We start from the raw sequence: 23,724 nt of genomic DNA on the forward strand, positions 1-23,724 counted from the left end.
GAAAGTGTGTGTGTATTGATGTATAGATGAAACATTGAATGGATGAAGCATGTAGGATGGATGGATGGAAAAATGAAAGGATGGATAGTTAAAATGTTGCATGGATGTATGATGTATGAGTGAAAATGTAGGTGGATAAGTATTGTGTGGCTGGATGGATGCGTTGATGTGTGTATAGATTGGGGAATTAATTTTTAAGATGGATGTCAAAAATGTTGCATGGACGAATGATTGATGGATCGGTGAAAATGCTGTTGGACAAATGATGAGTGGATGGATAGAAGTGTGTATGTGTAAAGATGGATGTATGGATGGGAAACTGAAAGTGTGGATGGATGTATTGTTAGTATAATAAATGGTAGATGGATGTATTAATAAAAATGTTGCATGAATGATGGATGGATGTGTGCAAATGTAGGTGGGTGTATGAATTGAAGGGTGGATGTGAAAAGGATGGATGGATGGATAGAAAGATGCAAGTGTGGATGGATGAATAAAAGTGTGGATGAAAGGATGCATGAAAGGATAAAAGGGTGGACGGATGAAGTATGGATGGAAGAAAACATGGCTGGATGTATGGATGGCTAAAAATTGCATGTATGAATGATGTATGTATGTGTGAAAAGGTGCTGTGGTGAATGATGGGTGGATGCGATGAATGATGTGTGGATGGAGAAAGGGTGGGCGTATGGATGTATAGATGATAGCGTGGATGGATGAAGGATGTATGGATAGGAGGATGAAAGGCTAAATAAAAAGTTGCATGGATGGATGTGTGAAAAGGTAAGTGGATGAATGATAGTTGATGAAAGGGTGTGTGGATGGATGTATATTTGGGAGAATGAAATGTTAGATGGATGTATGGATGGAGTAAATGTTGCATGTATGAATGATGTATGAAAAGGTGGTGGGATGAATGATGGGTGGATGGATGAAAGTGTGGGCATATGAGCATTATCATGGGAGTAGCATTTCCAATGAACGTTGGATATGTTTTTATGTTACCATTTTTTCACAAGGTATAAGACAGATGAATTTGCTACAGAACATCGAATGAGTGCATGTGGTGTAGCTTCTGTAAAAAAAAAAAAGTGTGCACAGTAACATTTTTGCATTTTGCTCAATTTGTTATAGAATATAGAATTATTGCATTTGTTGTAGTCTTTTTAAAGTAAAATTGTCCATTAACATATCTTATGTACTCTGTAAATAATAATGCAAAGACAAGATAAAAAGCTTTAAAAATTTTATTTAAGTAAATATATTTAGTATTATTGTTTGAAAGCAAATTAAACTTTAATTAAAATACTGTATTTTTAGCCTTTTTACAGAAACATAATTTGAATATCTTCTTTTTGTACTTTTATTTACAGTAAAGTATTGTGTTGTTTTTTACAACTCATGTATTTTTAGTATGTATCCATTTTGAAATATTACATTTGCATTTTTTGGCAAGTTTGGCATTAGAGCTTCTTGAATGTCGTCAATGTCCGGTGGTATATTGAAGAAGTCCAGTAGAATATTGTTATTTATTTCTACAGATTGTAAATTTTCGGCATTATCAATATGTACATTTAGTGTACTGTGTTCCTGATTCGCAGTTTCTAGCCCATATATAGTCATATTTATTTCTTCTTCTGGTGGTTGTATTTTCTGTGAAGGAAAAAGAATTTAGTTAATTTCATATTTATGAAGTTCTTTTATTTCTTTTCTTGTGTTGACCTACGGAAAAATTTCTTGTTATATGCAGGCTTAAATAATGTTAATAAGTAGTGAAGATAGTTTAAGAAAGGATAGATGTGAGTAAATATAGTGAAAGGTATAATATAGTGTGTATAATAGAGGATTAGAGACTGTTTTGTAATGTTATAGCTACTTTAGTAAAAATACGTTTTAATAAATAGTGAGTAGTAGGTACTAGTTTTGTGTTTTAGAATAGTATTGTAAATAGTGATTATAGTTAATAGTGCAGTGTGAGTAGACTGAGTTATTAGTAGAGTGTGTATGATTTTGAGTGCATTGTTAATTATTTTTGGAGTATTGAAGTTATTGGCGTAGTAGTATAAAGTGTATTTGAAAACTACCAAAAATTGTGTATTTAAGTGTTAGTATTAAAGTTATATTTGTAAGTGATAGTTGGGCATTATTAGTAAGTTATTTTGAAATAGTGAATGTTATTTTTCTGTAATAGTGTTTTTTATGGTGTGAGTAATAAAGAGAGAGTAGTTAAGATTGAGTAGTAGATTTATTAGTGGAGAGTATTAGTGAGTTTTATAGTAGTGATTAGTAGAATACATAGTATAGCTTAATCGATTTAGATAGAGAGTATTAGAAGAGAGAGTTTGAGTGAATTGTAATTAGTGAATATAGAGTTTGATGGTGTTTTAAAAAGTAGATAGTATAGATTGAGTAGTAGAGCAAGTTATTAATATTTTCATAATTTGTACTTACTTGAAATTGTGTATTTCTTGTTGTGTTTAACATTTTATTGCTGTTAAATTCATGCACTGTCAGGTGCGTCATCTTTATGTAGGATCCAATTTCTATGGGAAAGTCTGTGGCATCTCTCCAAAGAGTTATTTTTACTGAGTCCGTTGTATCTTTCACAGTTATTGATTTAAGTTTTGTATCTTGTCCAGCAATAACAATTGTTTTTGTTTCTTCTTCCTGTAAGACAAAAAATTGGTAATAGAAATTTGTTTATTATGTTACAGTGTTGGTGTGTAAGAGTGTGGGTGTTAAAGAGTGGGTGTGAGCGTGTTGTAGCAGAATGTGTGTGTTAAAGAGTGTGTGTGAAAGTGTGTGAGTGTGCGAAATAGTGTGCTCAAGAGTGTGTACAAAAGTGTTTTTTATGAGAGTCTGTGAAAGAGAGTCTGTCAAAGAGAGAGAGAGTCTGTCAAAGAGAGAGAGTCTGTCAAAGAGAGAGAGAGTCTGTCAAAGAGAGAGAGTCTGTCAAAGAGAGAGAGAGTCTGTCAAAGAGAGAGAGTCTGTCAAAGAGAGAGAGTCTGTCAAAGAGACAGTCTGTCAAAGAGAGACAGTCTGTCAAAGAGAGACAGTCTGTCAAAGAGAGAGAGTCTGTCAAAGAGAGTCTGTCAAAGAGAGAGAGTCTGTCAAAGAGAGAGAGTCTGTCAAAGAGAGATAGTGAAAGAGAGAGAGTCTGTCAAAGAAAGAGAGAGTCTGTCAAAGAGAGAGAGAGTCTGTCAGAGAGAGAGTCTGTCAAAGAGAGAGAGAGTCTGTCAAAGAGAGAGAGAGTCTGTCAAAGAGAGAGTCTGTCAAAGAGAGAGAGTCTGTCAAAGAGAGAGAGTCTGTCAAAGAGAGAGAGTCTGTCAAAGAGAGAGAGTCTGTCAAAGAGAGAGAGTCTGTCAAAGAGAGAGTCTGTCAAAGAGAGAGAGTCTGTCAAAGAGAGTCTGTCAAAGAGAGAGAGTGAGTCAAAGAGAGTCTGTCAAAGAGAGAGAGTGAGTCAAAGAGAGAGTCAAAGAGAGATAGTCAAAGAGAGTCTGTCAAAGAAAGAGAGAGTCTGTCAAAGAAAGAGAGAGTCTGTCAAAGAGAGAGAGTCTGTCAAAGAGAGAGAGTCTGTCAAAGAGAGAGAGAGTCTGTCAAAGAGAGAGAGAGAGTCTGTCAAAGAGAGAGAGAGTCTGTCAAAGAGAGAGAGAGTCTGTCAAAGAGAGAGAGAGTCTGTCAAAGAGAGAGAGAGTCTGTCAAAGAGAGAGAGAGTCTGTCAAAGAGAGAGAGAGTCTGTCAAAGAGAGAGAGAGTCTGTCAAAGAGTGAGAGAGTCTGTCAAAGAGAGAGAGAGTCTGTCAAAGAGAGAGAGAGTTTGTCAAAGAGAGAGAGAGTCTGTCAAAGAGAGAGAGTCTGTCAAAGAGAGTCTGTCAAAGAGAGAGAGTCTGTCAAAGAGAGAGAGTCTGTCAAAGAGAGAGAGTCTGTCAAAGAGAGAGTCTGTCAAAGAGAGTCTGTCAAAGAGTCTGTCAAAGAGTCTGTCAAAGAGTCTGTCAAAGAGTCTGTCAAAGAGTCTGTCAAAGAGTCTGTCAAAGAGAGAGAAAGTCTGTCAAAGAGAGAGAGTCTGTCAAAGAGAGAGAGAGTCTGTCAAAGACAGAGAGTCAAAGAGAGAGTCAAAGAGAGAGTCAAAGAGAGAGTCAAAGAGAGAGTCAAAGAGAGAGTCAAAGAGAGAGAGTTTGTCAAAGAGAGAGAGTCTGTCAAAGAGAGTTAGTAAGAGAGAGTCTGTCAAAGAGAGAGAGTCTGTCAAAGAGAGAGAGTTAGTAAGAGAGAGTCTGTCAAAGAGAGAGAGTCTGTCAAAGAGAGAGAGAGTCTGTCAAAGAGAGAGAGAGAGTCTGTCAAAGAGAGAGAGAGTCTGTCAAAGAGAGAGAGAGTCTGTCAAAGAGAGAGAGAGTCTGTCAAAGAGAGAGAGAGTCTGTCAAAGAGAGAGTCTGTCAAAGAGAGAGAGTCTGTCAAAGAGAGAGAGTCTGTCAAAGAGAGAGAGTCTGTCAAAGAGAGAGAGTCTGTCAAAGAGAGAGTCTGTCAAGGAGAGAGAGTCTGTCAAAGAGAGTCTGTCAAAGAGAGAGAGTGAGTCAAAGAGAGTCTGTCAAAGAGAGAGAGTGAGTCAAAGAGAGAGTCAGAGAGAGATAGTCAAAGAGAGTCTGTCAAACAAAGAGAGAGTCTGTCAAAGAAAGAGAGAGTCTGTCAAAGAAAGAGAGAGTCTGTCAAAGAGAGAGAGTCTGTCAAAGAGAGAGAGAGTCTGTCAAAGAGAGAGAGAGTCTGTCAAAGAGACAGAGAGTCTGTCAAAGAGAGAGAGAGTCTGTCAAAGAGAGAGAGAGTCTGTCAAAGAGAGAGAGAGTCTGGAGAGAGAGTCTGTCAAAGAGAGAGAGTCTGTCAAAGAGAGAGAGTCTGTCAAAGAGAGAGAGTCTGTCAAAGAGAGTCTGTCAAAGAGAGAGAGTCTGTCAAAGAGAGAGAGTCTGTCAAAGAGAGAGTCTGTCAAAGAGAGTCTGTCAAAGAGTCTGTCAAAGAGTCTGTCAAAGAGTCTGTCAAAGAGTCTGTCAAAGAGAGAGAAAGTCTGTCAAAGAGAGAGAGTCTGTCAAAGAGAGAGAGAGTCTGTCAAAGAGAGAGAGTCAAAGAGAGAGTCAAAGAGAGAGTCAAAGAGAGAGTCAAAGAGAGAGTCAAAGAGAGAGTCAAAGAGAGAGTCAAAGAGAGAGAGTCTGTCAAAGAGAGAGAGTCTGTCAAAGAGAGTTAGTAAGAGAGAGTCTGTCAAAGAGAGAGAGTCTGTCAAAGAGAGAGAGTTAGTAAGAGAGAGTCTGTCAAAGAGAGAGAGTCTGTCAAAGAGAGAGAGAGTCTGTCAAAGAGAGAGAGAGTCTGTCAAAGAGAGAGAGAGTCTGTCAAAGAGAGAGAGAGTCTGTCAAAGAGAGAGAGAGTCTGTCAAAGAGAGAGAGAGAGTCTGTCAAAGAGAGAGAGAGTCTGTCAAAGAGAGAGAGAGTCTGTGAAAGAGAGAGAGAGTCTGTCAAAGAGAGAGAGTCTGTCAAAGAAAGAGAGTCTGTCAAAGAAAGAGAGTCTGTCAAAGAGAGAGAGTCTGTCAAAGAAAGAGAGTCTGTCAAAGAGAGAGAGTCTGTCAAAGAGAGAGAGTCTGTCAAAGAGAGAGAGTCTGTCAAAGAGAGAGAGTCTGTCAAAGAGAGAGTCTGTCAAAGAGAGAGAGTCTGTCAAAGAGAGAGAGTCTGTCAAAGAGTGAGAGTCTGTCAAAGGGGTAAGTATTGTGTGCAAGAGTTTTTGGTATATAGTGTGCGTGTAAAAGGGTGTGTGTGATAATTTTTTTTCTTTTTATAAGCTTACCTCAGCAATAGTCCCAGAAATGCTCATTAATGAGCGTAGTGAAGCTGCTTTAACTGTTTTTATCGGTGATATTGGTGGAGCAGGGGGTTGTAGGATATATTCTGCCTCCTGTATTATTTCTTGAGGTATAGATAAGGGCATCATGCGTGATAGTTTTGTTTGTTTCGTGATGATAATCACATTGTTTTTGGCTAAGAAATTGCGAATCATAATAGCTTGTCCTTCTTTAGTTTGCTGGTAAAATGGCTCATTGTAGCACGTTGCTTTAATGCAACTACTTTCATCAGCTAGAGCTAGATGATACATGACTTTGTTCTCTTGTTTAGCATTTGTATAGTTTGTTTTTGTCGAACATTTTATTACGTTGGCTCGGATTGTTTTTTGGTACGGTTTGTTGTCTTCATGTTTCATTTTTTTGAGGTCTTGTATGGAAATCATCTGAAATGAGAGAAAATGTTAGTACACATTCTGAGCATAAATTTTTCCCCTTTTGCTATTACCTGTAATAAAATAGCATGTTAATGAAGTGGTTGCATTTTAAACTGCCACCCATAATGCTTTGTGATCACTATAATATGATTCTAATGTACCGTAGTGCATGATGTTGTCATTAGTATAGATGTGATCTAGTGTAGAATTGTAGTCTGTTGTGTATTGTTGTATTTTTTGCTGGCATTGAAATTGCTGCAGCATATATTCTAATAGCAAAGTTCTGTTTGGTGACATTTGTGTTAAATCTATATTGAAGTCTCCCATGATGACATATTTCGAATTTGGATACAAGTTAATTATGCTACTTAAAACTTGTAATAATGTCCGCAAAAGTACATGTGGTGGTTTGTACAGTATAATAAATAAGTATTCAGAATCATTAAGATGCTGAGTGAAAAATAAAAAGTCAATTTCGTGTTGTGTTTGATATATTGGGGATAAAAGCATGTTTTTTTTGTAGTAAATGGCAATACCATGCTTTGTGTGCTGGTTGTGAAATTTATCAAATAATACTAGGTGATATTGTTCTATTAAGAACGTATTCTTACCTGCTTTTCTAGTTGTGTTGATTTCAGTGAGGCATATAATATCACTGTTCATGATATTTTTGTCTGATTTAATAGCAGTGTAATTTCTTTGCAAGGACCGTATGTTATGGACAATTATATTACACTGTTGTCTATAGCTATCTAATTGTGGTACTGATATTTGTAATTGCATGTGTGTTCTTAAACGTGTCATTTCTTCATGCACTTTTGGATGTACAGCTATTTTGTCTTGCTGAAAGTTTCTAATGTATATGTTGTCTAAAGATTTAGCTCTGCTTAAAGCTACATAATGCAGATGATGTACTTTACTGTTGTTAAAGTGAATGTAAATGGGCTCAATTGTTTCTCCTTGTGTTCTATGTATAGTTCTTGCAGATGATTGTCGCAATGGGAATTGTTTGCGTATAATAGTTATAAATTTCTGTGTATATTGGAAATGCCGTGTAATAGCATGAATGGGTGTCCAATGAGGCAAAATATTACTGTGATATATGTGTTTGTTTTCTTGTCTTGTTAATTTGCCTACTGTTTCTTTATCAAAATTAATCCAAATTACATTTGGGCTGTTATTGATAGTTTCTACAAATTCTACTATACCTGTTGCACCATTTGTTAAACCATCATTGACATTTATATTGTTAGTTAAATCATATCTTAATTGCAATGCAATATGTAATATTGATGGCAGGCTCATTGTTTTAGTAGAATCTGTGGGCAACTGTTGGAGTATTTCTTTTTTTTACTGCTTCACTTAAGTCTGCTGCAACTGTATCTATTGCTGTAGCTGTGTAAACTGGGTAATGGGTTATATGTTCTAATAAAACTGCATTATTTATGCTATTGACTTCATTGTTAGTTCCCATAATGTAAGGGATCGTTTTGCTAATGTTTTCAGGTGGCTCTATTTCTCGTGTTTTTATCTGTATAATATCTTCATTTGTTTGTTTCCCTTCTCTTAATCTGTTTAGTAGTTGAGCAAATGGCAAGTCATTTTGTTGTCTCATTATTTTAGTCAACTCAAATAACTTGAAATGTGTCTGCCATAAATTAGTACTTACTGGCCTATATGAATGTTTTGGGTTGTCAAATATGTATGGGTCAAAAACTGGCTTCAATTGGTAAAAGTCTCCAATTGCTAAAATAGATATTCCGCCAAAAGGGAGATCAGACATTTTTATCTCTTGCAATCTATTATGTATAAAGTTGAATACATTAGCCCCTACCATTGATATTTCATCAATTATTAGCAATTTAAGATGCATTAGCTGACCTTGTAGTGTGCTTCTATTCTCATGAGTTAGCTGTCTATGAGTTAGTGTTTGTGAAATAGGTATTTTAAAAGTACTATGTAGTGTTTGGCCTTGAATGTTATGTGCTGCTTTGCCAGTTGGAGCTGTAAGCAATACATATATGTTATCTGGGTTTTCTCCTGCTTTTGTATTGTAATAACGTACTAATGTTTGGTAAAGTGCTGTTATAAGGAAACTTTTGCCTACTCCTGCACCACCTGTACAAAATGTGTAGCATGGTGTTTCTTTTATTTTAACCCAATGCAAATGATGATATATAAAGTTAAGTTGTTCTGCTGTTAGATTTTGCATTATACTATCATATTGTTCTTTTGGCATTATGTTATTGCTTAGTGCTTCTTCTCTACTTGTACTTCTAATCCCTAAATCAAATGACAGGTCATACAATGGGTTTTCATTATTTTGCACTTCATGGAATATGGTGTTATCTTCTTCTGTATCTATTGGTGGTAGCAATGTATCTAATATACTAGTTTCATTGCTATTAGTTGTTAGTTGTTTATTATGTTTATTATATTTATTATGGTTCGAATCAACTGCATTTTTAAGTTCTAGATAGCGTTCATAATAAGTTTCCTTGTTATTAATTATATTATGTTCATTTCGCCATGGGTAAAAAAGCATGAGCAATTCTCTATAGTAATTTTCTGAGTCATTTTTGATGTTAAATCTGCAATAGCGAATTACTCTTGCTTTTTTTCTTTTTATGCAGTTTGTTTCGTCTACTAAATTTATCTCAAGTTCTTCGTCATCTGAGCTATGAAAGTTATTTTCAATAAGGAAATTGTCATGGCCTGTTTCTTCTTTTCCTTTACATTTTTTCTTTTCATTATACATAGATGCATAGTCAGCTAATGTACATGTTTCTAATTTTACAGGGCGTTTACTATACCTCACTATAATATTATCATATTGTATTTTACAAGACTCATCTGGTAAAGAATTGATAGTTTCGATGTCTTTTAATAAGTATGTACGCTTTTCATTAGGACTTGTATTGATAAATACAAAAGATCTTGAACTTTTCCGTAAAGGAATTTGTAGTATTAGATATGCTGCTTCTTGGGCACTTATTTCTGTACAGTTTAAGAATTTGTTCCCTATATGCTTAAGTTGTTCTTTAATACTTGGATTGGCATGTACTTCTTTAGCAGCTTGGGCAATTAATTTGCTCATTCCTCGCTGTGATTTACTAATGTATGAAACAATATACACAGCACATGCATATGCATCTAAGATGTATTGTATATCTATGTTTGCTTGCCATGCTTTCAAAATAGTTGGATTGTAGTTATTTATAAAGCATTCAGCTGGTGTCCTTTTCAAGAAAATAGTATTTTTTTGTATAATAGATTGTATACATAAAGTATATTGTTTAAGATCTATGTTCATTGAATGTAAAAACTGTTCAAAAGTATAATTTGAACATTCTTGGCTGTTTATAGTTAGCTGTATTAGTTCAATTTGCTGTAAGAGCTTGTTATTTGTTTTGTCTAGCTCTATTGGTTCTAGTATAAACGTTTCAGGCATTGGATATCTGGGATAATGATATTTCCATGTTCTTTTATGTTTGATACGGCAGTTTTTGGTATGGCCGTGTCTTTGTAGAGGTAGTAAAGACTCTATATCTGGTTCTTGTGTTTTTGCACATGTAACATACTTATTTATGAAAGTAGTGACTTCATTTCTATCAGAAGTTTCATATAGTGGAGCATTTTCTATCCATATTATAGCATGTATATGTGGTGATCCCCGTTGTTGGAATTCCACTCTATAAAAGTAATCAATAATTTTGCCAATCGGATTACTTTCATGCAATAAAATAGAATTAAATAATTTCCGAACTTGGAAGTCAAAATGTCTTGCACATGTAATGGGATTTTGCTGTATTAATTTGCATTTTGTTTCCCATGACATATTTTTAAATTCTTCTTTTGTGCATTCTGGTCTCTTTTCTGTACGTAATAATATGTTAATTAAGTGATACCATTTCGTTTCTGCAGCAGATAAAGTTAAAAAAAATGTTGGTAATCCTAATTGTCTAATCATAGCAAAGAGGTCTTTTTTGCATTGCTCCCAATATGGTGGTGAACTACGGATAGTTTTAAGTATTTTGTATCCTTCATTATACTGTAAAATTGTATCTAATTTAATTTTTTATGTCTTTGGCAGTTATAATGTTTCCATTATTAAAGTATTTCCTAAGAGATATAAATATTTTGCTCTGTAATTGTTTAATGTGTAATGTTTTTAATTTAAAGAAAAGATTAGTAACACACTTTGCTACTCTTAGATCATTACTTCTTACTTCTGATTGACAGATTGTGCTGTAATGTATTGGGACATGCCTTTCTTCATTAGTCGGCCTTCGTTTTCCGCAAAATATAGTTGGGAATGCCAAATATTCAGAATCTTTGTCTTCATACAGGCCTCTTGGTGTGTTATATTCTGCAGGTGCTAAACTTAAAATATTATTTGTTTCTGTAGTAATAGTTTCATTATCTAACATAGTATCTACATTTCCTGCTGGAATGTTGTCTGAGGAATCTGACGTATTACTTGTATCTGAAGTCTCATCACAAGAATGTATATCTTGTGTTGTATAATCCCAATCTTTATTAATAGTGATTCCATATTCTTGAAACAAAGTGCTTGTAGTGGCTAAATATAAAGCTGCACGTTTAACTTTGTTTGGTCTAACATTTTCATAATGGGTATAAGATTTATAACTTAATTTCCTTTTTAATTTTATTGGAATTGTCATGTTATTATTAATTTGCCTTGGTAAAACAGTTACTGTTGTCATAACGTCTGCAGGGACATTTACTACTGCACCTGATAGAGATTTTTGGAATCCACGTGGTAATGTTCTAATTTGTAAAAAAGGTATTCTTGGTCATACTAATCTTTCTTCTAAGTTATGCAAGTGTAAGACTGCTGGGATATCAGGAAATGTCATCCCATTATATACTGAACATGGAGGTATTTTGTCTTTAGATATATATGTGTAACATGTTTTGCATATCTCATTTGTTCTGTATTTGCTAATGTTACATTCTATGAATTTAGCTCTCTTACTAATACTGTGTGTATTTTGAAGACTTTGCTTATGCCATAGTTGATTGCAAATAGTGCAAGTGTACTCAGGTCCATATCGTATTTCTTCCTGAAATATCCTAATTATATCATTTGTTGTTTGACCTGCTATATGTCTATGATTAGGTTCATTCTCTTTGTTTTGTGTCCGTTTTCTTTTTCTATTACTGTTTATTTCTAGAATTTCTATATTGGTTGGTTGAATTAGTGATTCAACATCAGCTGTTAATGTGTTTATTATCTCAGTATTGTTAAGAGCTATGTGTGAAGCTAAATAACTGTCTTCTGTTACATGCAGTCTATTGTCCTGACTATTGCTGTTTTGTGTGTTTATTATTGTATTTTCTACTTGTAAGTTATTTGAAGGAATTTCCCCTAATGCATTTATAGATATATGTGTCGTATGAACATATATGCTTTTTCTAGACTTTACATTTCCTTGTTTATGATTCCGTTGTGTTTGGTGTAATCCTTTTTTGCTAATTGTTGTTATGTTCACTGTAGTTAAATCTAAAGTAATACTCTCAGAATTAGTAATTTGTTCTCTATTGCCTAACTTTAGGATGTATTCTATAATAAGATTAATAGAGTCAATTTGGATAGCAATACATGTTCCATTAGGATGTTGTATTGCATTTTCATTTTGGCTATGTGAATCAAATAGAGAGTATGTATGTATAGTTTTGAAGACTGAAATTATATATCTACCTATAGAGATCAATACACCAGTTTGTGAATTAATTGTAGAAGTTAATGCAGATATAAATTTACTATGTAAAGTTTGTGCTGATTTTGTTAGTTCTTCGCTAAAGCATTTTTTGAGCTTTGTAGAATAGATTATGTTATTGCTAACTATGTAATTTGGTAACTTTAGAGGTTGCATACAATCTTGTTCATCAACAGAGTGCATTTCAGTGTACAAAGCATCTCCAAGATTCATAATACAGTGCAAGTCTACACTATCCCAAATATATGCTGGTTTACAGTAGTTCTTTAGAATAGCAAATATACTATTTTGAAGACAATGTGTATAGTGAATACTTTTATCACTATGTGTATTTTTTTCCTGTGGATGTGTGTTATGTAAAAAGGGAATTTCTTGTGGTGTTTGTGTTAAAATATTTGAATCTATATTGGTATTATTTGTGCTACTTTCCTTGTTGTGCAATGTGCTATTGTGTATATTATCATGAAGTAAACTGTCATTACTTCCAGTAATAAGTTTATATGTATTATAGTAATCACTTGAATATGTGTTTGTATGTAAATTACTTGTGTATATTGTTTGTTGTACATTTATGTGTGTGCTATTAATTACATTAGTAGAATATGTGTTGGTATTTAAATTACTTGCTGGTATTGTTTGTTGTACATTTATGTGTGTGCTATTAATATGTTGTCTTTCTGTGTTGCCCTTTAGTGTTTTCTTAAGTATACTTGCATATGTGTCAGTAGGAGTAGTCTCTTCTGGTGTATTAGTATATTGTGTTGTGCTGATCTGCTTGCTGTTGTTTTTAGATAGATTATTAGGCCCTGTTGTAGTGAGAATTGCACAGGAATACGTACTAGTACTAGGAGTATTATCTAAAGATGCTAATGGCTGTTCCTTATTCAAAAAAGTATTTTTTTTAGATTGACATCTCTGAATGATTGTTTTGGCATTTTCTATACGCATTTCAAATGCTTGTGTGAAAAACTTTTCACTAGCTTTAGTAGAATACACATAAAAAAATTTCGGTGCTACTGCATTCTTATTTTTTTCATGACGCACCATTGCTTTTTGAAGTGATTCTTTTGTAATCGTACTTATTTGTATTGGAGTTAATTCATACGGCACACAATTCATGTTTGGTTTCTTAAGATAGTGTGCCAGATTTGTGATGTACTCTAGAAGTTTTTCAAATCTGAACTGTATAGTAATACATGTTCCATTTGGATGAGGCATTCCAGTGTTATCACGACTATGTGAGTCAAATACAAAGTACGAATCATTTTTCTTAAAAATGGAAATAACATAAATTTCCATGCAAAGTATAACACCGGAGTTGGAATCAAGTGCAGGTTTTAATATTTTGTTGAGATTTGGAAACGAAGGGTCACATTGTTGTAATATGTCTCCATAATAAGGTTCTTTAAGTTTAAGAGAATAGATAGTAGTATTGTGTTCAATAAAATTTGGTAACTCATCTGGATGCCTAAGTTGTTCGCTATTAAGTAAATGCATATCTATATATAAAGCATCACCTAATTTCATAATGTAATGCAAGTCTTCTTTAGTCCATGTATGTGCATCTTTGTAATAGTTGTGTATAATTGCAAAAGTACTATTTGGCAAGCATTGATAACCTCTAGAATTGCATGTAAATTTGTCATGACCTTGATGATAATCTGCTGCTAGTATTTGCATCTTAGCTAAGCTAATTTATGAAATAATTTGATATCGCTACAGTATTGCTAGATTTTTTTGTTATACGCGAGTCTTTTTTCGTTCTCTCTCTCTTATATAATATATATATATATCTATATATATATATATCTATTGCTAATTTATATTTGTTTTGTAGTTAACTATAATCCAAGGCAATTAATTTAACACTATTTTTTTGCTTTGTATTTTAGGTAGCAGCTTTAGATGTATCTTTTTTACAATTTTAGTGATGTACTAGCTATAAGTTATACTATTAGCGTATATATATATATATATATATATTTGTATATATTTATATGTATATATATATAGTTATTTTACTGTTAAATATATTCCAAGTTACAGGTTGATAGCTTATTTAAAAAACATACTTCTAATTGTATATATTTCCAAACAATTAGCAATTGTCTTTATAAAAGAAATAATTTTCAATGGTAAGTATATAAATATATAGATAATTTTTTTTTTATAACTAATTATATATATGATTAGGTCTAGTTTTTTTTTTCTCTAAATCCACTCTATTGTTGTTTTTGACTTGTTTTATAGTTGGAGCTGGTAGCAAAATAAAAAGCAATTAGTTTTACTTTTTTGTTAACTAATTTTTTTTCTTAAGATTAATGTTACCTATGGAAATCTTCTATATGATATTTCCTAATTATAAGTATATACAATATATATATATATATATATATATATATATATATATATATATATATATATATATATATATATATATATATATATATATATATATGTGTGTGTGTGTGTTGATATATGTGTCTTATTTTTTTCCTTGCTATTTCTATACTTACAAGTCAATACAGAAGCAAAATAGATACTTTTACCGTGATGATGTTTTCACTGATGTTGTGTCAAACAATTATGAATGTCTGATCTTATTCAATCAATTGGCAATCTAAGGAAGAATGAAACAAGCATTAATATTGAGTTTACATATTAATATAATAAAAGCGGCTCGATACTCCTAATCATTGTTAGTATTTAAAAAATTTAAGCAAAAAGTTTTTTAATTGTAATTAATTAATAGTATTAAATAGTGTATACAGTAAGTTATATTTAATACTATATAGTGTATTGTATTGTATGTTGATATAAGTTTTTGAAACATTGTGACTAGAGTGCATGTGTAAAGAGTGCATGTGTAAAGAGTGCATGTGTAAAGAGTGCATGTGTAAAGAGTGCATGTGTAAAGAGTGCATGTGTAAAGAGTGCATGTGTAATGAGTGGCAAACGTATATGTATAAAGGCATATGTGTAGAAATTGTGTGTACAAAGTGTATATGTAGTACATACTTTAAGACTATGTGTAGAAGTTGTATGTGTAGTATGTGTGTGGACTGAGTGATGAAGCATATTAGTAGTCGTAAATCGAGTATTAGAAGTGTATGTAGTATAGAGTAACTAGTAAAGTATAGTAGTAAGGAGGATAAAGTGAGCAAGATAGAGAGAGATGGAGGGCAGGAAGAAGAGATGTTAATAAAGAGGGGTGGATAGGCAATATTGAGAGTAGTGGAAAGATGAAGAGAAAGATAAGGAAAAGAGAGAAGTATGATAAGGAAGAGAGAGGATATAGAGGTGTAGAAAGGAAGGTAAAAAAAGATAGAAATGTAAATTACACGATGTGAATTTTATTAAAAGTTGTAAAGAGTGTATTAGATGCATTGTTTGTAATTTTAAGCAAGTACAAAAGAACAATAGGAGAGGTAGTGAGATTAAGGAACACTTAATCCCCTGTTAAATCTAAATAAACAAGAGAAGAGACGTTAAATAAATCTGAAATTGCCACAGAGACTGAGTGATGCAACTGGGGAATTGCACACTCACTTTAGGTGGAAAAGAAAGCCTTCACACACCGACCTAGTCAGTGTCATGCTTCATCATTGGGCCCCACCAAAGAGGCCGAATGCCTCTTTGGTGTGCTACGACGCCAGAAGACTGCGGAGCAGGTTGTGTGAAAAAGGCATGTTGTGAGTTTTATAATTAAAACTGCCTAATGTGTAAGTACAATTCTATAATTCTTGATGCTTAGTACACAAATGAAAGAGTTATGTGTCTGAATTTAATGCCCAAGGTAATGGATTTGTTAATTTAAAATACTAATTAGTCAGTCAACATGTTTCATCTTTTACAGTTGTTTACATTTACTTAGGCATTTATAATGACAGAATTATACCCCGGCGGTATGGACTCTCTAATCGCCCACCCTGACCTGGGGGCGTGAAAGTGGAAATATCAAAAAAAGGATTTAGTGCATAAAAAAAGGGGGAAGAGCAATTGCTCATTCCAAAAATACTCCTAATTGCGGAGTGTTTGTGCACCTATAAAAGAAATAACAGACAAACATATAAAACTTTCACACAATTAGTTGTAAATATAAGTCATTGCGTTTGTCCAGGGTGTTCCATAGTTGTGGCATAGTGTTCCTAAATAAACACTATAGTTAACATCATCTATATATCTATATAGCCTTATAGGGATGCTAACACTAACTTTGTAAAGTGAAGTGGAAAAATGTGTGTAAAGCACACAAAGTAGCTAGAAAGTGTTGATGAAGAGAGAAGACACATAAGAGAGATCAAGAGAGCTAGAAAGCAAGAAGAAAAGTAAGTGCAGAATGGAGTGAGAAGATAGCAAGTAAAAAGTGCAAGATAGAAAGTGAAGACAAGATGGAGACGTAGATAGAGAGTGAAGGCAGGAAGGAGAGAGGACATGAGAGAGAGAGAAAAAGGGAGGGTAGGATGTAGGGCATGAGCAAGAAGGAGGAATGGATGGAAGAAGGTGCAGGAGCAAGAGGCCCAGCTCAGTGGTGTAAAGACTTTCAGGTAAGCAATTTTGTGTTTTGTAAAGCTGATAATACTGTCACTTTGAATGCTCCGAATTTGACTAAATTTATTTTTCTTTTGTTGCAGTATTTGACCGCAGGGTTGGACAAGTATTTCTGGTTGCCATTTTGTCTTGAGATCTTTGGCTCGCTGTCTCAGTGTCCATGGTGCAAGGACCCCCATAGAGAGAGATGTAGATGGAGTGCAGTAAAGAAGAGAGCAGTTGGAAGAGTGGGCAAGAGGAAGAGTGATGGCAAAGGGGAAAAAAGCGGAGAGGGAGATAAAGAGAATAATGATAGATAAGGAAGGAGAGAAAGAGTGGATGCAGAGAGTGAGCAAGAGGAAAAAACAGATAAAAGATAGAAAAGAGAGAAAGTTAAAGGGATAAAACAGGGAGAATGTGCAAGAGAGAAGAATAGTAGATAGGGAGGAAGAGAGGGAGGAAGAGAGAGGGAAGACGAAAAGTAAGGGTACAATGGAGCGAGAAGATAGGAAACAAAGAGTGCAAGATAGTAACTATTTCCGGTCGGCATTTTGTCTTGGGATCCATGGCTCGCTGTCTCCATGGCACAAGGGATTTCAGGTACGCGTTTTAAATTGTAATGTAATTAGTATTTCTCTTACAGGTGTTTGGCTATTTTGTTTATATTCTTATAATATGTTTATTTTTTGGGCTGTTCTCTCTAGTGTTTCCGTGTTGGGTCTCCTCCTTGGCGTAACTACTTTCAGGTAAGCGATGTTGTGTTTTGTAACAAATAAATGACTGTCTCTTTTGAATGACCGGATTTTTTTTTAAGTTTGAAAAGGAATTTTTGACTTCATTCTACCCTTACGTTTCTTTTTGTCTTTTTTTTCTCTTCCTCCCTATGTACTATTTTTCTCTTGCACTTGCTCCCTCTTTTATCCTTTTAACTTTCTCTTTTTTATCTGTTTTTTCTCTTGCTCACTCTCTGCATACTCTCTCTCTCTTGCCTTATCTATCCTTATTCTTTATCTCCCTCTCCTTTCTGCTTTTTTTTCCCTTTGCCATCACTCTTCCTCTTGCCCCCTCTTCCAACTGCTCTCTTCTTACTGCCCTCCATCTACATCTCTCTCTATGGGGGTCCTTGCACCATGGAGACTGAGACAGTGAGCCAAAGAGTGCAAGATAGAAAGAGAAGACAAGATGAGGACAGAGATGGAGAGTGAAGGCAGGAAGGAGATAAGACGCAGGAGTAAGAAGAAAGAGGAGGAAGGCAGAAGGTAAAGGAAGAGTAAGAAGTAGGGCATGAGCAAGAGGGAGGGAGAGAGAGCAGATGGAAGAGGGTGCAGGAGAGAGGGATGGTAGAGAGAAAAGAAAGCATAAAGGAGATAGAGAGAAGAATGATAGATAGGGAGGAAGAGGAACACGGAGAGTATTAGAAAGAGGAAAAGAAAAGAAAAAGGAGAGTGCAGGACAGAGAAGCATGATAGATAGAAAAGGAGCTAGAAGAAAGGAGAGAGCAGATGGAATAGGGGGCAGGAAGAAGAAGGAAGAGAGCAGAAAGGAGAGATATATAGAGAAGAAAGAATAAAGAAGTAATTAAAAAAAGGAAGAGAGAGTGCAAAAGAAAGAACGGAGTATGCAGAGAGGAGGTGAAAAGAAGATAGAGAAAGATAAGTAAGAAAGAGGAAGAGAGTGCCGGAGATAGAAGTATGATAGATAAGGAAGTAGAGAGGATGCAAGATAAATGGAGATCATGAGAGAGAACGTAGAAAGGGGGAAAAGACTGCAGAATGGAGGCAGAGGGCAAAAAATATAAGGAGTGCAAGATGGAAAGGCAGAACAAGATAGGGAAGGAGATAGAGAGTGAAAGTCACAGAGTGCAAAAGGAAGAGCAAGAAAGAGAGAGAAAGCAGGAGTTAAAGGGAGGGTGTGCATGAGCAAGAAAGAATTAAGAAGGGAGCAGTTGGAAGAGGGGGCAAGAGGGAGAGTGATGGCAAAGGGAAAATAGCAGAAGGGAGATAAAAAAAGAATCATGATAGAGAGGGAGGAAGAAGGAAGGAGCGAGAGCAGATGGAATAGGGGGCAGGAGAGAGAAGAAAGAGCAAAAAGGAGAGAGAAGAGAGTGCAGAATGGAGTCAGAGGGCAAGAAAGAGAAGGAGTGCAAGATGGAAATGTAGCACAAGATAGGGAAGGAGATAGAGAGTGAAAGTCACAGAGTGCAAAAGGAAGAGCAAGAAAGAGAGAGAAAGCAGGAGTTAAAGGGAGGGTGTGCATGAGCAAGAAAGAATTAAGAAGGGAGCAGTTGGAAGAGGGGGCAAGAGGGAGAGTGATGGCAAAGGGAAAATAGCAGAAGGGAGATAAAAAAAGAATCATGATAGAGAGGGAGGAAGAAGGAAGGAGAGAGCAGATGGAATAGGGGGCAGGAGAGAGAAGAAAGAGAGCAAAAAGGAGAGAGAAAAGAGAAGAGAGTGCAGAATGGAGTCAGAGGGCAAGAAAGAGAAGGAGTGCAAGATGGAAATGTAGCACAAGATAGGGAAGGAGATAGAAAGTGAAAGTAAGAGAGAGGGCAAAAGGGAGAGCAAGGGAGAGAGAGAAAATGCATGATGTAAAGAGAGGGTGGGAAGGAGGGCATGAGCAAGAAATAAGTAAAGGAGCAGTTGGAAGAGGGGGCAAGAGGGAGATTGATGGCAAAGAGAAAAGAGCAGAAAGGAGGGAGATAAAAAGAGAAGCATGATCGAGTGGGAGCAAGAAGGAAAGAGAGAGCATTTGGAATAGGGGGCAAGAGGGAGAAGGAGGAGAGAGCAGAAAGGAGAGAGATATATAGGAGAGCGATAAAGAGAACGGGAGGAAACAGATTGTGATGGAAGAAAGAAGGTGAGAGAGGGTAGATGAAGAAAAGCACAAGAGTGTGAATGTAAGATGGAGTGGGCAAAATAAAGAGAAATAAAGAAGGAATACAAGATAGCGACATAAGGAGCAGAGAAAGAAAGGAGAGAGATGGAAAGGGTATGCAAGAAGAAGAGAGGGGCAAAAGGTAAGAGAGCAAGAGGGAGAGAGATAAAGATAGAAGGAATAGGAAGAGAGGGCAGGAGAGATAAGCATGATAGAAAAGGAGGGAGAGAGCAAGCAGAAAGGAGAAAGGACGCAGGGCGCAAAGGAAGCAGCTTTTTTGCGCAGGCCAAAACATAATGAGAACTGTAGTGTGGGTTTGGGTCGGCCCTCGTCATTCATTGGCTGGCTCCATAAATGGAGCCTAGCCATTGGACGAGGGGCCTGTTTGCAATTTAGAGCAGACTCAGGGGCGTTCTCGAGATTCTTTGGCTTTTGCCGACGTCACGCGACGCCGGGAACGCCCCCGATTCTGGCCCGGCATTGCCGGGACCTGCCTTTGCTGACGTGTCGGGTTTCTTTGTCTGTGGCGGAACAAATTGCAGGTAAGCGATGGTGTCTTTTGTAATATAAATGACTGTCTCTTTTGAATGCCCCAGCCGAAATGTTTATTGACGTATTTTTTTTTGTTGTTCTCTGCAGGTATTTGGCGACGGCACGGTGGGGGTAACAATTTCCGGTCTGTATCCTTGGCTCGCTGTCTGTCTCCGTCTCCATGGTACAAGGGATTTCTTGCAGGTAAGCGATGGTGTCTTTTGAGGACAGAGATGGAGAGTGAAGGCAGGAAGGAGATAAGACGCAGGAGTAAGAAGAAAGAGGAGGAAGGCAGAAGGTAAAGGAAGAGTAAGAAGTAGGGCATGAGCAAAAAGGAGGGAGGGAGAGAGAGCAGATGGAAGAGGGTGCAGGCGAGAGGGATGGTAGAGAGAAAAGAAAGCATGAAAGAGATAGAGAGAAGAATGAAAGATAGGGAGGAAGAGGAACACGGAGAGTATTAGAAAAGAAGGAGAGTGCAGGACAGAGAAGCATGATAGATAGAAAAGGAGCAAGAAGAATGGAAAGGGGCGACCATTCGGTCCCCCCGAACGTATGGTGGAGTACCACGATCCCCCCGGGAAGCCATCTTGGGCGGGAGGCGAGTCTCGGCTGGTATGCCCGAAGTGGCGTAGCCGGGGCGCGCCTTTTTCCCGCCCTAGAGTGGGCTGGCCTAGACACTGACGCGGCCGGCCACGCCCTCGGGGCAGGCCGGGGCGGGTTTACGCCCGCCCTGAAGACGGATAAAAGGAGCAACAAGCCAACAAAGCATCCTCTTGTTCCTGTGCTCTGAAGCTGCACCACCTCGCTGCACGTGAGCTCGAGACGGAACGAAGAGCCAATTTTGACCCACCCACCAGCCCCTGAGGACAGCAAGTGGTTTTGAATAAAGTTTGATGTGGTAACTCTAATTTTGTTTACAGGTTCGGATTATTATCGTGATAACTTGGAATATGCAATAAAGAAAGGTCAATTTGTGGTATATTTTGCAAATAAAGTTATCCTGCTCTAAGGTTGATCAGTAGCATGTTATTAATAAAGTGTTGTTTTACTGTCTTTTAGTAAATTAGTCATTTAGTTTAGAACTGTCGTATTTATTTTGGTCGGGCGGTAAGGTCATGATCGGTGAGCACTAATTGGAAGATCCCTATGAGTGGGCGTCACCCATTACGGATGGGAGCGCTCGAGGGAGGTGGCCATTGGCCCCTCAACGGGGTAGGCGGTCCCTTCTAAGGATGGGCCGCCGAAAGGAAAGGAAAGGCGGTCAAGGCCCCTTCCTGGGTAGGAGGGGCTACAGCCCCCTCCTGGAGAATTTCCCGGGGCCAGGTCATCTGCGACGGCAGATGTGGTAAGTTGTGTGGGGTTTGGGGGGGGGTCTACGCTACCTTCTAGATACCTCACACGAGTCCTCAGACGACCTTTAAGTGGCGTCGAGTTTATTGGGGCCCCCGTCAAGTCAAGGGAAATTGGTAGTTGCACTCGAGGTACTCCTCTGTGCGGTCGCCCCTCACAAGTGAGGGGGATATTTCTGGGTTAGGGATCTTGACACCGGTTACGACCTTGCCGTTGGCCCTTAAACGTTAGGATGTACAATTTCAAAATTTCAAGTTAAATGTTTTGTAGGATGTTAGTTCGGCTAGGAGAACCTTTGTATTAGAGAATATGTTAAGGTTAGCCAAAACATCGCAATGTGGTAATGAAATTGTACATAATATGAAACTGTTATTTTAATGTTTTAATTTTGTTTCATATTTTAATAAATACGGCCGGGAGGGTCACTCCCTCCCGTCTTCCAAAAGTTCAGAACTGTTTCCGGTTTCCCATCTTTGGGGATTGTGTTGAGAGGGGGTGGCGGGTATCTCGGCCATAAGGAGAGAGCAGATGGAATAGGGGGCAGGAAGAAGAAGGAAGAGAGCAGAAAGGAGAGATATATAGAGAAGAAAGAATAAAGAAGTAATTTAAAAAAGGAAGAGAGAGTGCAAAAAAAGAATGGAGTACGCAGAGAGGAGGTGAAAAGAAGATAGAGAAAGAGGAAGAGAGTGCAGGAGATAGAAGTATGATAGATAAGGAAGTAAAGAGGATGCAAGATAAATGGAGATCATGAGAGAGAACGTAGAAAGGGGGAAAAGACTGCAGAATGGAGGCAGAGGGCAAAAAATAGAAGGAGTGCAAGATGGAAAGCCAGAACAAGATAGGGAAGGAGATAGAGAGTGAAAGTCACAGAGTGCAAAAGGAAGAGCAAGAAAGAGAGAAAGCAGGAGTTAAAGGGAGGGTGTGCATGAGCAAGAAAGAATTAAGAAGGGAGCAGTTGGAAGAGGGGGCAAGAGGGAGAGTGATGGCAAAGGGAAAATAGCAGAAGGGAGATACAAAAAGAATCATGATAGAGAGGGAGGAAGAAGGAAGGAGAGAGAGGAGATGGAATAGGGTGCAGGAGAGAGAAAAAAGAGCAAAAAGGAGAGAGAAGAGAGAAGAGAGTGCAGAATGGAGTCAGAGGGCAAGAAAGAGAAGGAGTGCAAGATGGAAATGGAGAACAAGATAGGGAAGGAGATAGAAAGTGAAAGTAAGAGAGAGGGCAAAAGGGAGAGCAAGGGAGAGAGAGAGAAAATGCATGAGGTAAAGAGAGGGTGGGAAGGAGGGCATGAGCAAGAAATAAGTAAGAATGGAGCAGTTGGAAGAGGGTGCAAGAGGGAGATTGATGGCAAAGAGAAAAGAGCAGAAAGGAGGGAGATAAAAAGAGAAGCATAATCGAGTGGGAGCAAGAAGGAAAGAGAGAGCAGTTGGAATAGGGGGTAGGAGGGAGAAGGAGAGAGCAGAAAGGAGAGAGATATATAGGAGAGCGATAAAGAGAGCGGGAGGAAACAGATTGTGATGGAAGAAAGAAGGTGAGAGAGTGTAGATGAAGAAAAGCACAAGAGTGTGAATGTAAGATGGAGTGGGCAAAATAAAGAGAAATAAAGAAGGAATACAAGATAGCGACATAAGGAGGAGAGAAAGAAAGGAGAGAGATGGAAAGGGTATGCAAGAAGAAGAGAGGGGCAAAAGGTAAGAGAGCATGCGGGAGAGAGATAAAGATAGAAGGAATAGGAAAAGAGAGGGCAGGAGAGATAAGCATGATAGAAAAGGAGGGAGAGAGCAAGCAGAAAGGAGAAAGGACGCAGGAAATAGAGAGATAAAGAATGAATTAAAGAGACAGCTAGATCTAGGAAGTAGAGAAAGAAAGGAGAGAGATGGAAAGGGTATGCAAGAAGAAGAGAGGGGCAAAAGGTAAGAGAGCAAGAGGGAGAGAGATAAAGATAGAAGGAATAGGAAAAGAGAGGGCAGGAGAGATAAGCATAATAGATAAGTAGGGAGAGAGCAAGCATAAGTAGGGAGAGAGCAAGCCGAGACGCAAGATAGAAAGAGCATGAGAGAGAAGGTAAGGAGGAGTAAAAGTGAGAGCAGAATAGAGTGAGTGAGTAAAAGAAAGTGCATGATAGAAAGAAGAGAAGATGGGAATACAGGAGAGAGAGTGTAGAAGAGAAAGGATGCAAAAGAGGGAGAGGAAAAGAAAGAAGGAAAGTAGGAGAAAGTGAGGGAAGAATAGAGCAGGAGTAAATAAAATAGAAAGACTGCTGGCAAAATCATGAAGGAGATGCAGAGTAAATGCAAGAGAGAGGAAAGGCAAGAATGCAAAATTGAAAGGGAAGGCAAGAGAAGGAGATGTATGTATGTTGCATGTGCTGTCTCAGTATCTAAGCATTTGCTGCAGGATGTGGAAGAAGATATAGGGTGTGTGCAGAGACCTATGAACAAAGTCTTAGTTAT

The 23,724-nt window shown here is 37.0% G+C and overlaps 1 protein-coding gene across 1 annotated transcript in view; it reads right to left on the bottom strand.

The window, feature by feature from the left end:
* Positions 1 to 1,392: 1,392 nt before the first annotated feature.
* LOC147708021 (uncharacterized) overlaps positions 1,393 to 23,724 on the bottom strand; it is a 28,863-nt gene continuing 6,531 nt past the window's right edge. The window contains exons 4-6 of the mRNA XM_086925696.1: positions 5,816 to 6,253; positions 2,452 to 2,667; positions 1,393 to 1,653 (exon numbers count right to left, since the gene is read on the bottom strand). Coding sequence (XP_086781822.1) covers positions 1,393 to 1,653; positions 2,452 to 2,667; positions 5,816 to 6,253 — 915 coding nt within the window. The remainder of the gene's footprint in view (positions 1,654 to 2,451; positions 2,668 to 5,815; positions 6,254 to 23,724) is intronic.

This window comes from Lissotriton vulgaris, chromosome 6, assembly GCF_964263255.1.
Source record: "Lissotriton vulgaris chromosome 6, aLisVul1.2, whole genome shotgun sequence".
Lineage (NCBI taxonomy): Eukaryota > Metazoa > Chordata > Amphibia > Caudata > Salamandridae > Lissotriton > Lissotriton vulgaris.